This window comes from Poecilia mexicana, unplaced genomic scaffold, assembly GCF_051168715.1.
Source record: "Poecilia mexicana isolate PSO_F unplaced genomic scaffold, ASM5116871v1 scaffold_2, whole genome shotgun sequence".
Taxonomy (NCBI): domain Eukaryota; kingdom Metazoa; phylum Chordata; class Actinopteri; order Cyprinodontiformes; family Poeciliidae; genus Poecilia; species Poecilia mexicana.
Window position 1 is genome coordinate 50918734 of NW_028263371.1, and position 16102 is coordinate 50934835.

At 38.4% G+C, this 16102-nt stretch overlaps 1 protein-coding gene across 1 annotated transcript; it reads right to left on the reverse strand.

Moving 5' to 3' along the window:
* Window positions 1-961: 961 nt before the first annotated feature.
* map3k19 (mitogen-activated protein kinase kinase kinase 19) lies at window positions 962-13618 on the reverse strand. Its single transcript, XM_088002315.1, has 16 exons — window positions 13383-13618; window positions 12674-12868; window positions 11502-11662; window positions 11209-11324; window positions 10649-10803; window positions 9676-9733; window positions 8316-8403; window positions 6971-7090; window positions 6558-6712; window positions 6444-6478; window positions 3790-5835; window positions 2951-3055; window positions 2513-2751; window positions 2173-2425; window positions 1192-1400; window positions 962-1088 (listed from the first exon to the last, which is right to left on the reverse strand). Exons 1-16 carry the CDS (start codon window positions 13611-13613, stop codon window positions 962-964), a joined length of 4293 nt encoding a protein of 1430 aa, XP_087858441.1. The 5' UTR covers window positions 13614-13618.
* Between the last annotated feature and the right edge of the window lie 2484 nt (window positions 13619-16102).

The following is a 16102-nucleotide window of genomic DNA, read 5'->3' on the forward strand; positions in this document are numbered from 1 at the left end:
TGAAGTTAATAATCACTGATCAGAGTACAGTATTCAGGATTAATTTACATGCTAGAAACAGCTTCCACTGCACTCAGATGTAGGTTTGAAACCTAAATGCATATTAATAACGTAGAATATATTCAGAAAGCTTCAATACACACAGTGATACATTTCAATTGTTTGTGGTTAAACTTAACTGCAACTTCAGCTCATGACAACCCAACATTTATATTATATAATATGATTTTATATATATAATATAATATAATATTATATAATTATATAATATTATATAAAGAATATTTTTATGTTCTTTACCAGCCTTTATGACCTACTCAACCATTGTGAATACTGCTTACTGACACATGGAGGATAATTCGCTGAAGGTCAATGGGTTGTATTGGGAAGTTGAGTGGAAGGAAAAACTGTTAAAAAAAATGTGCGTGTAACGGATGGTTCCAGCTGTCCTAAACACCATGTAGAATCTATAGGTAACATTTATAGGCTCAAAATCCTTCATTGGAATTATTTAGATTAGTTTTAGACCATTATAATTTGAAATTTATATTTTTGCATAATTTATTTATTTTGTGAATTGAAACACAAACAATTTGAGATTTTTCTGATATTCCAGTTTGAAATGAACCTTTATCTCATAACCACAGAACTGACCCTCCAATGGCAATAGTTTATAAAATGTGGCATTTGACTGTTTTGTAGACTTGTCATCTGCTTTGACATTTATTCTATACAAACCATTAAACATTCAGTACTGAATACACTTTACACATAATTTTTATAAAATTGGCACATTTGTTAATCTAAAGTGTACAATAATATCTACAATTTACACACAATTGTATCATTTGGAGTGTATTCACAGTGGTTTTGATACCACAATATATTCATTTTTGAGCTGTGAACTTAAATGATTAGATATTATTTAATGCCTCTGAATTTAAGAACCAGTTATCCCAATTTAAACACTCACTTTTGTACCACAACATTTCTTTTTCTGTGCTTCCCAGTATTTGATACTTGTGTGCCCTTTAGGAATGAAGGAATGTTTCAGTAACTGGTCAGCTGATGGCCGAACACTCTGGTCACTAGAAATTAAAGAGACAATAAGTTGTAGATATTACAGTAAGACGTTACTAACACTATGACAGTCTGATACTGTCATAATTAAATTATAAATGAACCACTTACCTTGTCAGACAGATTTTTACAAAGTCCTTGGCGTTCTCTGAGAAGCCATCTGGCAGGGATGGCATTAACCCTCTTCTAGCCCCAATGTAGAACAAGGCAGCCATTTTATCCATATGTGCAAGAGGTGGTTTCCCTGTGGCCATTTCAAACACTGTGCAACCAACACTCCAAATATCTGACTTCCGGCCATACCCCGATTCATTGATGACCTGGTTAGGAAAAATAACAAGATAAATAAATGACAGGATGTCTGCATGTCTCTATACAGTTCATAAAAACTGCCTTGTAGGACTTTGAGGTAATAGTTGTCCACCTCATAGTCCGGTGGATTTGATTGGGGATCAAAATTGCGACATTTATTACATTATCAGCTGGTGCGGTTTGCTTTCGCACTGCACTGTCAAACAATTCAAACTAATTTAAAACCTGTTTTCCCCCTCGCTCCTGGTGCCGCTGCACCAACAACTGCTAAAGTAGATGATACAAAACCTCAAAAAAAGATATGAGCGCAACTTCCATCTTCACAAAGTGTAAACAAAAACAGCAGTAGCATCGGATTTGAGCGGTTTTAGGATTTGTCTTTGTTAAAACACCACAAGCCATCTCTCCCTCTCGTGTTAGAGTCTTGTGTTGTTTTGGTTCTGTTGGCCTAGATGCTATGCGCTCTAGTTTACTTTGGAGCAGTCTCTAGTCTACTTGACATTCACATATGCATTCAGACCGCATCAGAGTTCACTTCAATGCAACCAACACCTAGGTTTGGAGACGAACCAGAGTTCGCTTGTTTGGTCCACATCAGAACTCGATTAATAATTCATGCCTCTCCAAACGAACCGGACTTTCTAGACAAACTAGAGTTTTATTAAAACGGACTAAACGCAGCTGGTGTGAATTCACCCTAAGTTGATCGTCCAACGTCAAAGGGAACTTAGATCAAATTTCCATCACATCTCACAAATTTAATAAACAAATCTAACTTACCTCTGGCGCCATCCAATAAGGTGTACCGTGGATGGATTTCAGCAGCTCTCCACTGTTTGGAGCTGTGGGGTTAAGGCAGCTGAGGCGTCGTGCACAACCAAAGTCTATGAGCTTGATGACACCAGTTGGCATCAACATGACATTGTTTCCTTTTAAGTCCCGATGAATCACTCTGTTCTGATGAAGGAATGCCACCCCTTCCAGGATCTGATGGGTGTACAGAGCCAACACTCGTTCTGGCAGAGGACCAAATCTAAGGGGAAAATGGAAACAGTCCTTATTAATTTGGCATTCAAGCTTTTTTCAAGATATTTTAAAGTCAGTAACAAATAATTTCAACCTGTGAAGTATGCTAGCAATAGATCCACCAGGGATATACTCCATGAAGATGGAAACAACATGTTGGTAAAGAGATGTCCCCAGAAAGCCAACAATATTGCTGTGGCGAAGGGTTTTAAGTAAGTCCACTTCCCCCTGAAGACGATTGTACTCCTTCTTTGCAGCATCAGGGTCAGACGAATCCAGGCAAACCTGCTTTACAGCAATCAACTGGCCCTGACTGGTCAGACCGCAGTACACCTGGTGAGGTGATGATTTCAGTCAGTTGTTTGAAGACATACTGCTGAAATAAACTGTACCGAATAGTAAAACTAGCCTGATATAAGTTAATGTTTTTAGCAAGTTACAGCACTGGGATATGTTTCTAATACAAAATACCAACACGATGTCATCAACAACTTACTAATGTACTTAGCTGCAACTTTATTTGAATACTTACTGTCCCATAGGCACCCTTCCCAAGCACTTCACCCTTAGCCCATGTTATGGTGTCATTTGCAACCAACCCTGATCCAAGGTAAGTGTTACTGTCATTTCGAGCAACCTGCAATGAAATGCATAGGAACATAATTAAAGTATTTCAAACACACGGGTGCTGACATAAGAATTTGCTGGATTTTAGCTTTACATCTATTTCTGTCCTTCATTTTTCAACTTTAGATTGATAGTAGTTAATTAAAACACTAACTACTATCATAAAGCATTTATGATGTCTGTCATAAATGCTAGAAAGTAAAGGAAGGTGGACAAATAGGACACCCTCTGATAGATATGTTGGTCGAAGACATTTGGTTTGGTCCTGCTTTGTCTTCTTCAATTTAAAGTTTATTACGCACCATTTATGTTTCTGGTCCTTTATGTTAACTATAATGACTTTAACACTTACAGCTAATGAAAACAAGACATTTAAGATTAGAATATTTCATCAGACCTAAAAATATTTTTTTTACACATCAAGGTAAGCTTAATGAAACGTATGTTTACCACCTGCTTTCAAGGTTGTTATTTTCTAAAGGTTATTTTCTAAAGTCTGATCAATACGACTCATCGGAATGCATACTTTAATTTTGTGAATATGACTATGTTAGGTTAACTGGTTTCTGAATTGCCCTTAGGTGTGTGTAGGGTTGTTATGGTTGTTTGCCTCTGTGATGGACTGGTGACTGGTCTACGTAGCATCTTTCCTATTGACCACTTGAGTTGGAAACTCTCATCCCAACCCCTGCAATGACTAAAGGCATAGAAACTGGATTTAGTCATTGTTAGGCTGAATGTTACCTCAGGAGGTGCCTTTTTTCCTGATGCATGCTCTTCTTCATCATGGAACTCCTTTTTTCCATGTTCTGAGTTTTCAAGAGCCACAGAAACATCCCTCTCATCCAAAGAGATCAGCTCCTCTGCCAGACATTGCAGTAGGTCATCTGTCAGCGGACCCTCCCCCACCTCGTTCAGAAACTTCCTGTAAACTGGTGACATCGGGGTGCGGCAGGTACTGTCTGAAGATGTCCAAGTGTTGATGTTTGCCTGCTGAGGGCCTAGTGACTGAGCCGACTGTGGATCGTTTTTAGCAGAGTTTCTTGTTGATTTGCTTGAAGTTTTGTGATTTCTAGAATCAACATCATAAAGGGGAGTTATGGGACCAGTCAGAGTTTTCTCATGTGGTTGTAATGTTTCAGATCCATTTTTAGAAAGAGCTTCCACTATGGTTGATAAAATGTGATCTTCAAATTCATCCTTAGAAGATTTAAGACTAAACTCAACATCCTTCACATCATCTGTTTCATCTTTGAGTTTAGGGCTTTTGTCTGTTCTGCAGCTATTAGTGGTAGACTGTGTTTTGATTCGCGATGACATTGGTTTTGGTTTGCTTTTAGTCAAAGTGGCTGTGCTCTCCACTGAGTTTCTCTTTGGCTTATTCTGTACTGGTTTTTGTTTTATTTTGTGGCTTTGTTTTGTCTTTCTTGTTGGCGTACACTGTAGCTGTCTCTCTTTAGGTTTCTCACAAGAGCTGGAGACCCGGAGATTTTCAAATAATGGCCCAGCAAACATCTCATACATGGCTGGTCCTTCGCTGCCACTCTCTATCTGCTGAAACATGTCTCTGTAAGTGATGAGGTCCACAGCAGATTTAGATCTTGGGGGTTTTCCACCTAAGCCTGGTTTTTTCAACTGCTGGGCACTTTTTAGCTCTCTCATTGATATCAGCTGACGTATTTTGTTGCTGTGTGGTTCACAAATGTCACGTGGGGTTAAAGTACCCACACTGAGGAGAGCTGCATTAGCAGATTTAATTTTCTTGCTTTTGTCTTTGTCCACTGTGGGAGCGGCAGAGTACTTTATGTTAATTTTGGAGTGGTTACCACTGATGACTCTTGCATCTTTGTTGAGAGAATGAATAGTTGCATTTTTTGCCTTCAAGTGAAAGTTCATCCTAGTTTTACTCTCTTTATTACGGGCTTTAAACATCTTCTCGTATTTCTTGGGATCCACAGGAAAGAAGCCGGTTTTCTCCACAGCAGTAACTCCACTGCAGTCTCTTACGTCTTCTGCCTTGTTTTCTTGATCACAGACAACATTTCTAGCTGACGCTGTGTTTTCTGGATCCATCTGTTCATTTTCAGAATCTTCTTCAAAACAACCAGTGGCATTGCCTTCAAGACCCCTTGCATCATTTTTAGTTTTGTTGCTTATTCCAGTCTTTGACTCAGTTGTGTGGCTCGTATTTTGCTTGACTTCACTAAACACATATGCATCTGATGTTTTATTATTCTCAAAGTGGTTACATTCTTTTACACACTCACTCTTATTGACCTCCTTTGGATGGTGTGAATTAGTGTTTTCTACACTTGGATGTTTAGTACAATTGTCATGGTGTCTTTTTCTGTCGTGTATTGATCTGTTGACCAATGAGCACAGTCCTACTTTAACATGTCGCGTTGTTTCTCCAAAAAAATCTGCCTCTGATGTAATTCTGTCATTTGGAACCTGCAACATTCTATCTTTTACAAACTTCAGATTCCCGTCTTTGAGAGATGTTTCTTGGATTTGTCCAGAATCATCCTCATTTTCCAAGTTGATGGAGCTCTGGCTGCTGCTGCTGCTGGACCCACTTTCCTCACTGCCAGCCTTTGTAGGACCACTGCATGAGCTGCCCCAGGACTGCCTCTCTTTTCTCAGTTCAGTTCTGCTGCGAAGAGGGCTCCGGCTAATGGGCTTTAGAGGAACATGGGGTTTCAGCGGTGGCAGAGCCTTGCTATGTCTTGGGCGACCCTCAATGGGCACCAGAAGCTTGGGTGTGTGGGAGTGGAAGGCTGGCAAAGGACCCTGGAAATACAGATAGCAGTTCAGTGGTGTAAGCAAGCTGTATAAATGTAAAACACAATGCCTGATTTTCATGCATGACTTATATGGCTAGAGATAGTTGAATAATCAAAAAAAATAATTAGAAATTCAGAGAACGTCTAAATGGAGGGAAATTCCATCAAAGCAAAATCTAGTGAAATTGGGAACACATTGATATGCACTTAATGGCTACTTTATTAAATCCACCTGATTAATTTCATGTTAATAAAATTGGTAAAAAGCACAATCAGATGCCAGCTGCTCAATGCATTTAGCCAACTGGACAACTTGTCTTGGGTTGGGGACTTTAAATGTAGTATTTGTTAACATCAAATGGACGTGTGTGTTTTTCAAAACTGCTGATCACTAGTATTGCATGCACAACCATTTTTTAGGTGTACCAAGAATGTTTTGAAGAAGAGAAAATATCTGTAGAGAAGCTGTTTTATGGACAGAAATGCAATGCTAGAATCAGTGGTCAAATGAGATTGGTTCAAGATGATAGAAAGGCAACAATCACTCGAAAATCCCATCTATTTACCGCTAAAGAATGCATTTCTGTTAAATAGTTTTCAATCATTAAAACTCACCCTTTGATCATTTAAAGTACTTTGAGAGCTCAGTCCTGTAAACATGAAAATATTACAGTGTTAACAACATCCAAATATTAGCTTTTTGCACACACCAGCTCTGTTCTTACATACTGGTCTGAATATGCGCTCTGGCCTGCATCATGGTGTTGGGGCACAGAAGTGGTTCCATGATGCTTGGGGCCGATTGGCTGAGTTGGCTGGACTCTGGCACACAAAGCAGACTATGGGAAGGTGGAGAGACTTCAACCACACTTCTTGTCCTCTGCCTGTCAGGTACACAGAAATATTTGATTTTGAATGTTTATTACGTTTGTGTGTCATTATTTTAAGATTCTGTATAATTATAAACACCGCATGTGGACATTCTGCAGTCAAACAATCCAGTTATTCATGCTTATTTAGTTAACTTTGTCTCAGAGTAAATGTTGTGGTATTACATTTTTGTATTATTTTAGTTATGGCCACGTGCAGAACAATAAACATACATCTTACTTTCTGCTGTTAACGTGTGTGAGTGTTTGTACCTTTGTCTGGGGGGAACAGGCTGACACGCGGTTCTGGTTCTCAGAAACCCAGATGACAGTAGAGCATCTGAATGGTCACTATGTCTATGACTGTTGGACAAGCTAGGTAGACACAAACCTCTGCAAATAAATTGAGAAAAGGAAGTTAGAAGACAGTTATGTGGTTTAGATGTGGGGTCAGAGTTTAAATACTGATGATGTGTCTGTGGCTACAAGATAGAAATGATCTGTAAATCATACTGAGGTTCGTGTAGCTTTTATAATTTGGTTTTCTCTGGTTTCCTGATGCTTTCACTAGTTTTGGTTGATTTATTTTATTTTTCTTCCCTTTTCTGCCAAATGACTTCAGATGTCTTATGATGTCTTACAGAGTCAAATAAATCAGATGGAAATGCCACTGAAAGTGGAATTCCTCACCAACCCAGATATGAAAAATCCAAAAAGACTGCTGCACATTTTAAAGCTAGCTGTTTTAACAACCTGTTTATGTGCTCAAAATGGGCATTAAATGCCCAATTTAATGAGACGATTTGTGTCTCATTAAATTGGGCAAACACACAAGTCATAATGTCCAAAATCTGATAGGTAATATGTTCAGAATTTGGAACCAGAAAGTTGGAGGTCCATATGGTTCATATCCATTATGGATCTGAGACATTTTAACCATAGTGAGAGACCGCAGGAATACATTTTATATGCATTCTTTTCATTATATTCCTCGGTTGTCATATCTCATTATCAGATTTTCCTCTTCTCTTCCTATCTGTTTGATTACTGAAACAAACTCTAATATAAAAAAGCCACATTCATGAACCATATTAGTTGACGAGTTAAATCATGAAAATGACTGACTTTCATTTCCTTGTACCAAACCAAACACACCCTATTTCTGGCAGCTGATTCTATGAAATTAGAGCAGCTCAAAGAGTTTTATTCTCTTCTCAGGACTTGGACTTGATTCAAATGTGAGTGCTGCTCATAACAGACAATGAGCTGATTCACCGAAGTTCTCTGCCCCGGTCTGTGTGTATCCGACCTGTTTGGGCAGAACAGATTGTCCTCTGGACACAGTGACAGGTGCCCGCGCACAGGTCTGCAAACGTAACCAGATAGGCCTCTTTTCTAGTGCTGGTGTCAAAGTAAGAGGCACATGCTCACCAACCAGGAGGCGGTGTACAGTATAAGAGATCGTTTGTTAAGAAAGGAGTTTTAACTGTACGCACAGAAACTATCTGGGTGTTGCACATGAACAGATGCCACTTTTCTTCATCACTAATACACATTGTAGATTTATTAGAATAAAAATACGTCTGTGAGAGAAAGATGGTGAATTTTTCATGCCCACCTGCTGCCCCTCCTTGCGTCCTGATTGGCTCGTCCGGGATTTTTCAGAGTTTCCATGGCGTTTTGGGAACAGGTGGGAATCCCCTTATCTGCTGCAGAAATGCAAGCATTCACTCATTAGCCCTTCTTAAGGTCTATATGCTCTCATTTCCAACAGTAAAGCAAAATGAATAAACTTATGTAATGTAGATAGAATTTACAACATTAAAGTTTTATATCCCGGGAGGAAAGAAAGAATAAAAACAGAAGAAATGTTCTGACTAACGACAGTGACGTTAAAAAGATTTGAGGACTGAAGGTTCTTTAAAATGTAACCACATTTTTGCTAATTCAAAGCAACAAATTCAACTTGCCCTGTTTGTTTTCAGTTAAATATTCCTTAAAGACACATGCACATTACACACCACTGCTCACTATAAAACGATAGCTTCCTGTACCTGTGCTTAAGCCCGTTGATCCCCTCTGCTCAAATGTCCAGATATTACACTCACACTTTTGTTCATTTCACATAAACTTTTGTCTAAATCACTGAAATTGTTTTCTGAAAGTCTTCGGTTTTGTTCTGGAGCTGAAGCCCGCCTGTCGAGGATGCAGAGGTGAAAGATGTTCAGGCAGGTAGGTTCTCAGAGGAGAGCTTTGTATTGTGTGGAAGACCCCTCCCATCCTGGACAGCCTCTCCCTCCTTCGTCTCCCTAAGATCCCCTCCCCTTTGTGAAGGTGATCTGATCTCGTGGCCCATTTGGGATGCTGACCATTATGCTTCTCTTTCAGTGTACTGTACTAAGACTATTTCTAAAACAGCCGTACTCTACAGAGCTTTACAAAAATATTTCAGCCTTTCTTTAATTTTCACCAGTGAGGAAGGTTATTTTGTGTCTGGTTAGCTTCCGTGTAGAGTATTTTTCTGTGGTGACTACCTATTTTCAGTTTCTGGCAGAGGCCTCTAGATTTTGGCTACAGTCCTGGTATTTCAAAGACCTCAGGGTGCCGCGCACTCTAACAAGTTTCACAGTCAGGGTCTTTGGAAGAGAAACAGCATCACAGCTCTTCACTATAGTTAACAGCAGACATGAGGAGCTTTTCCTCAAACTCACTCTTAGGCTCATATGACTAAACCACACATATCCCCACAGAGTTTCACAAACTGCACATTTATGTTTCCTAAATAAACAGCTGATATGTTAATAACATCTAACGTTTATCACGGAGACTCTGTGGGTCTAAAATCTCAGTCTTTGCTGCTGTTTGTAACAGTAAACTGTTACCACCTTCCTATCTTAGTCACCCATTTATTCTCTGGGATCAAATATGTAGAAATAATCTCTTTAGTTTGAACTTAGTGCAGCTGAAGAAGCCCATACCTTGGCTGATCTCCTCCTTGTCAGATTGAAGGAGACTCCCTGAAGTCTGCAGAGATCCCTGGAAAAATCAAAGGTGTCATTTGTTACCATAAACCTTTTTAATGTGAGGATGACGATTTGTTTCTCGGTGACACATAGCATTTCGTTTAACCTTGGCCTCATCTGACTAGAGGACTTTCTCCCACATGTTTACCTTGCCAACTCAAATGCACAAAACACATTTCAGATTTTTTTTTTCTTGTTAATGAAAACTGTAGTACATTTGTTATTTTATTTCAACTTCACCATGATTCACCACTTTGTGAATGCTTTGTTGATCTATCATCTAAAATCATGATAAAATAAACTAATATTTGTGATTGTAAAATGAGTTTATATGCAGAAGTTCAAGGGTCTGTAAGCAATGGTTTTTTTCAGTCTACACAGTTTACATCCTTTAGTTTTGTTTGCATTATTTTATTAAAGTAAAATCAGAATTGCTGCATTAGGTTCTAAAACCATTTTATTATTCTAAATGTTTTGGTGACATATTTCAGATAAGATACCCAGAGTGTGTCTGGGATGAACATAAACTGCATCATGTCTCCGTCGACCAGCTGCTCTGTCCTTCTGCTAACCAGCTGCTGGCTCGTCTCCTTCCTATATGAAGCATGGCGGCTACACAGAAAACCCAAAGCTGTGTGTGTTATTGCTCACTCCCATTCTAGCCATGTGTATGTTGATTAGTGTAACCTGAGAGCTTCAGCCACACCCAAGCCATTAGTGAACTTTATGCACAGTTGTACAACCTTTTTACACAAAACTTATGTTGACTCCACTGTGGTTTTCTGCAGATCTGAATGCAACGGCAGTTTTAGATAAAACTTTATATCAAACTTAAGCATTTATGTTTCCTCGAGTTTATGTTTAAAGTGTCTTTCAAAGATCTGTGAACTCTAATTACTTTATAAGAACAAATCTTTGTTTTTCTTACCCGTGTATGGCTGTGAGAATGGTGGCTGTGTTGATGTCTTCTTGCTTTCTGATGATGAAAAAGGCTTTCAGCGTCCTGCTCTGTGTCTGAATCTCCAAAGTCCAAATCCTGGAACAGGTATTTCTCAAGTTCCGACAAGGACTTAGGATCAGCCTCTGCAAAAAATAATTGACAATATATTAAAAAAAGGACAAGATACTGTATGTCCTGGGTGGTCTCTGCCTTGAAATCAATTAAAGTTAGCAGATAAAACAAAGGATGTCAATCCTGATCTTTGTGTTTTTTCATTTTATAAATTATTTCCAAATAATTTGTTAAATTTTTCACAAATAAATAAAACATATTTATCTTTACAGATCATATGATTTGTTGAAATAAGAATTTAAGGAGCATTAACATATATTTTTTCTGGGTTTCAGCCAATTGTGCATGATCAGCATGAGAGTCTGTTCCTCAAGGTCAAAGGTTAACTGTTATGATTTCTTCCACAAACGTAAATGGTTTGTAAGCATTGAAATTTGATTTTAGTGTAGTGTGTGAATCAGTGTGTTAGTGTGTACCTGTGTGACCCAGAGCCTCCATCAGAACTGGAACGATTTCTTCCATCAGACGGCTGCTGAGATTAGCAGCGTAGTGGAGGGCAGAGCAGCCGTTGAGGTCCCGAGCTCGCAAATCACTAAAAAAAATAAAAATAAAAAATTAGTAACTCAAAGCAGCAACACTGACATGGTCCCTTAAGAAAATAAATATACAAATTAGATTAGCTCATCGTGTCTCTATTTAAAAATGGTCTGGATCAATAATTACTCCTGGGAGTAACTACTGTAGCCTGTTTAGCCATGTTTTTCCTTACGCTGACAACTTTATAAGCTCCCTGACCACCTCCATAGGGCTGTGTTCCCATGGTAACCACGTTGCCATGCCCTCAAACAGGTCGACGTCTCTGACGGCAAGGATCACTGCTGTTGCGCCGTCACTGTTGGGATTGTTCACATCCACACTGTCTGTCTGAGACTAGCACACACAAACCCAGAATCATTATTAATCCCTCAGTATGTTAAACACAAAGCCAAAAGCATACACATTTTGTGAATTCCATAATCACCGTAATAAAATACATTTAATAAAAGTTGACAATTTAGCCAGTAGATGAAAAATACTGTCCCACATTGTGACATGGGTTGTTGACTTGTTTTTACAGACTCCTAAGGTTTACTCTTCACATTTCCAGAAACACAAAACCCCACAGGAAGAGGATCCAACTTACACACCTGCAGGTTGCTCTGTGCTTAGAATAAGGTAAGAAAATTCACTTTTAATTGTGCAAAAAAGATTAATGTTTTTGTGGATTATTCTAGAACAGAGGTGGGTAGAGTACCCAAAAAATTGTACTCAAGGAAAAGTAGTTCTACTTTAACATATATTTACTCAAGTAAGAGTAAGCCATTCAAGAAACTGCTCAAGTTAGACTAAAACAATATTTTAAAAATGCTCCTGAAGTACTGAGTAACTGATCAGATTATCACTCATTTAATATTTTAAAATATATCAGATAGACCAAAATATAAAGTCAGGTGGAAATTTTGGTATTTTAAAAATCAAAATGATAACAATCCAAGTAGCAAAAAATAACAAAATCAGGCAAAAATAAAAAATAAAAAAATCCAAATCAGTTTCTTTCCATGCAAAACTTAAGAAACTTTAGCAATGGTGACGGTGAATTTCTGGTTAAAACATTGTTTGTTCTTCTTTCAGGGGTAGAAAGTCCAGAAATTTTATTCAAATAAGAGCAGCAATACTTCATAATAAAATTACTCAAGTAAAAGTAAAAAGTGCATTAAAAAAAAGTTACTCAAGTAATTAGTTTTTAAATGTGAGTAAATGTAATTAGTTCCTACCCAACTCTGGTCTGGAATAAGTCTGACCAAAATCTGACTAATTTGCTGTTGCTCTAAACTCTGACAGGAAACAGTTATTGCTGTCCCTGCTGAGCAGTTCACCCTGACCTTTGGATCAGAGACTCACCAGCAGCTGCCTCACAGAGCCCAGGTCTCCCTGCCAGGCAGCCTGCAGCAGCTGCTCCTGTGCGGACAGATGTGGCCTCGTCATCCACCTCACCATTTTCTCCTGGAGCTCAGGTGGGCTGATGTGCAGCGCGGTCTGCTGTCTGTGGTTACACAGCGTCAGGTCAGCATCGGCCCTCAGCAGCCCCTGCACCACCTGTTGAGCAAACCAATCAAACCGGTCAAGCAGATGAATTAATATGATAAAATATTGTTGACTAGAAAAAGGTTGGTGTGAAAATTAAATATTTGTCTTTTTTGCTCTCAAACACTGACTGCTTTGTTTAGACCTATATGAACAGGACTTGAAGGGAAAACGTTTTGAGTCTTTTCAGTATTTTATCAAAGTTGCTCTCAAATATTTCACTGAACTGTTTAATCTTGTTTTTTTATGTCCACTTCATGATGCAGATTTACATCTACGTTGTTAGCAACTGATCTCCAAGAGGAAACCTTCTCATGTTACCAGGAAGTCATTTTCAACATGACTCCCAAAGGGTGGGTGGAGTTTATAGAGCAATATTTAGATCATGTGACGCACCTACATGCTCGTAAACAGGTGTTGTTGTTGAGAGGAAAATTACATGACCTCGCTGTTTTTTTCCAACAATCTTTTTAATAATCCAGAACTTTTTGACAGACATATATAGGCACATTTATCTGTAACTCACCGCTGACTTGTTGCTTCGACAAGCAGCAAAGAGGTCAACCCGTCTCCGTTCTTCTTCTTCTTCTTCATCATCAGAGACCTCCATCACATCCAGGATCTCCATCTGTGGTCCTAAAACCACCTGATCATTTTCTCCTTCCAGCTCTCCTAAATGCATCACATCATCTTCATCGTCGTCGTCGTCTTCCACATCATCAGTGTCTCTCCTCTTCTTCGCCTCCATTGCCCTCATAGTCAAAAGTCAGATGAGAAGAGCCACCGCTGAGCTGCAGAACAAAGAAGAATGTTTTCCTTAACTCGGTGTTTGGCAGTCAGTGTGTTCATGTGATGTCAGTCTCTAATGACCCACTGGTGCCCACTGGGACCAGACAGAAGGCGTGACTGGAAATATATCCCTCATTACGACTGCTGTGGAGTCACCATAAACACATCATTGTCTATAATTGAGCTTATTTACAAATGACAGTTTATATGTGTGAATGGAGGAAGTCTCACATGAAAGTCTCTTTGAATGGAATAAACATCAGTAAATCAATAAAGGCTGTATTATCCAGTGTTGGGTAAAATGTGTAAGGATATTACAGGTTTATTTCCCTGCAGTGTTGGTCATTTATTAAAAAAAAACTTGTTAATCTGCCTGTGTCCTTAGTCGTGCGTCCTTGGTGACTAAATCTCTTCCGGTTTAATGTTTATTAAAAACTAAGAGCAGAACTCACAGAATTGCTGAATTACACAATAAAGCAATAGTTTTTGTAAATAAAATAGCAGTAAAGTAGCTTCTGGATATTAAAACATTATCTATTATTCCTCAGAACTGATTGTCAGCAGCTTGAAATGATGACCGACAGTGAAACATTTTAATAAAGTGTTTTACTTACACTTGTCTCTGTTGCTTCAATCAGTAACTAATCCGGTTGTGTGTCTCCTCTGAGCTTCTGTAGGCATTTGTCAAACAAACCTTTGATCTATTTTCAGCAGACTGTCCACTCAAGCAATTTCTATTTTCTTGCTTTTTGTCCCTCGTGCCTTCTGTCGTCCGTTTACACTTTGTTTCCTTGGAGACAGTTGGACAGACAGCCGTTAACAGAGGTGGTTTTTAATTACCCAGAGACTGTCTGTTACCCCACACATTAAGACACATTGTTTGCTTTCTATTTGTTCATGTTAAAGGCATACATTTAAAGGATTTATTGATTATTACAATGTAACTTAGTTCCTTACAAGCCAAACAAGGTTTTGCTGATTTGATATTTGCAACTTTGTTAAATATGGTAATAGCATTCTTGAAAATAAAATAAATATTTTCTTTCGACAGACACATCACCAAGCAAAGGGTCAGTTTTATTGATTTGAGAAATGTATTAAAATTTTGTTTATGAAAGGTCATACAGGTGCATCTCATCAAATAATAATATTAGTGAAAAAAAATTTTTATTTTGGTAATTCAAGTCAAAAGAGAAACTGATGTTATGGATTTATTGTACACAGTGATGTATTTCAAGCATGTATTTCTCCAAATCTTTTAGGATTACAGCTTATCAAAACCATCGATTTTGTTTTTCAGAAAGTAAGAACTTCTAAATGAGTTAACACATGCTCCACTAGCAACAGGAATATTATAAGGACAAGTCTAAACAGGACATGTAGGTATATAGCATCAGGGAAATGGAGGCTAACGTCTCTGCAGATCCCACACATTCTGGACACACTTTTATCTTAGGTAGGCCCTGCAGAGTGCTGTTTGTAAAAACCAGCTTCTCCACAAACAGTTTCTTCTCCCAGTCTGTCTCCCTGAACACAACAAATACCTTACAGCCAATCAGCAGCTACACAGAAACAAGATAAGATATTTTGCTCTTTTGTTATCCTATATTTAAAAAAAAGGCTGTAAATAATCTACATGTTGTTCCTTCATCCTTACTTTATTTCCCTTATGGTTTATATTTTTATACTTTTTGTCTGTACTCTGTGAACTCTTGAAAATCCTTTTTTTTTTTTTTGTGCACACATTTTGGTGAATGAAGCTGATTTTGATTCTAACAAGCTGTCTGGACATGCAGATTTCAATTTCCTGAAGGAATTGGCAGCTGTCCATACAACCAAAACTACCAACACCTGCTTCAATGACCACTGTATTATCGTGCTTTATTGGCCTGAATGTAACCCCATAGAGTCTAAGCAGCTTTGACTATTTGGAGAATAATAAGAGACACCAGAGAAAACAATGGAGACAAGCTAAAGGCCAACATTAAAGGAACTTTTCAGAAGAAAGATCTGTGAACCTCACTGTCATTTAAGCTCTTTCTATGCACTTTTCCCCCTCCTGACTGATCTGAGACCTGAAAAAGCAGAATTACTCTCCTGCTCAGCCAATTTAGGCTCAGTCATTGTTGCCTGCCAGATTTTTTGTGCAGTTCTGATATTGTGGCACAACATGAAACCACACAAACGTGTTTGGAAGAGAATAATATAAGACCTTGTAGATGAGTCATCGTTGAACCGATTCAGATGAAAGTGTCTTTTGACATTGGGCTCAAAACAAACTGCAGACAAAGGGAGGCAGTTTTTATACACGGTGAAAAGGCAGTACAAAGGTGTGGCCTTTCAGCTGAGGTTAAAACGTCTAAACTGTGTTTTAAATTCTGCGAAATAACAATAGAACAACAGATAGTCTCTTTATAATTAAATATAAAAAAAGACTTCATACTTTTGTTTATTAAA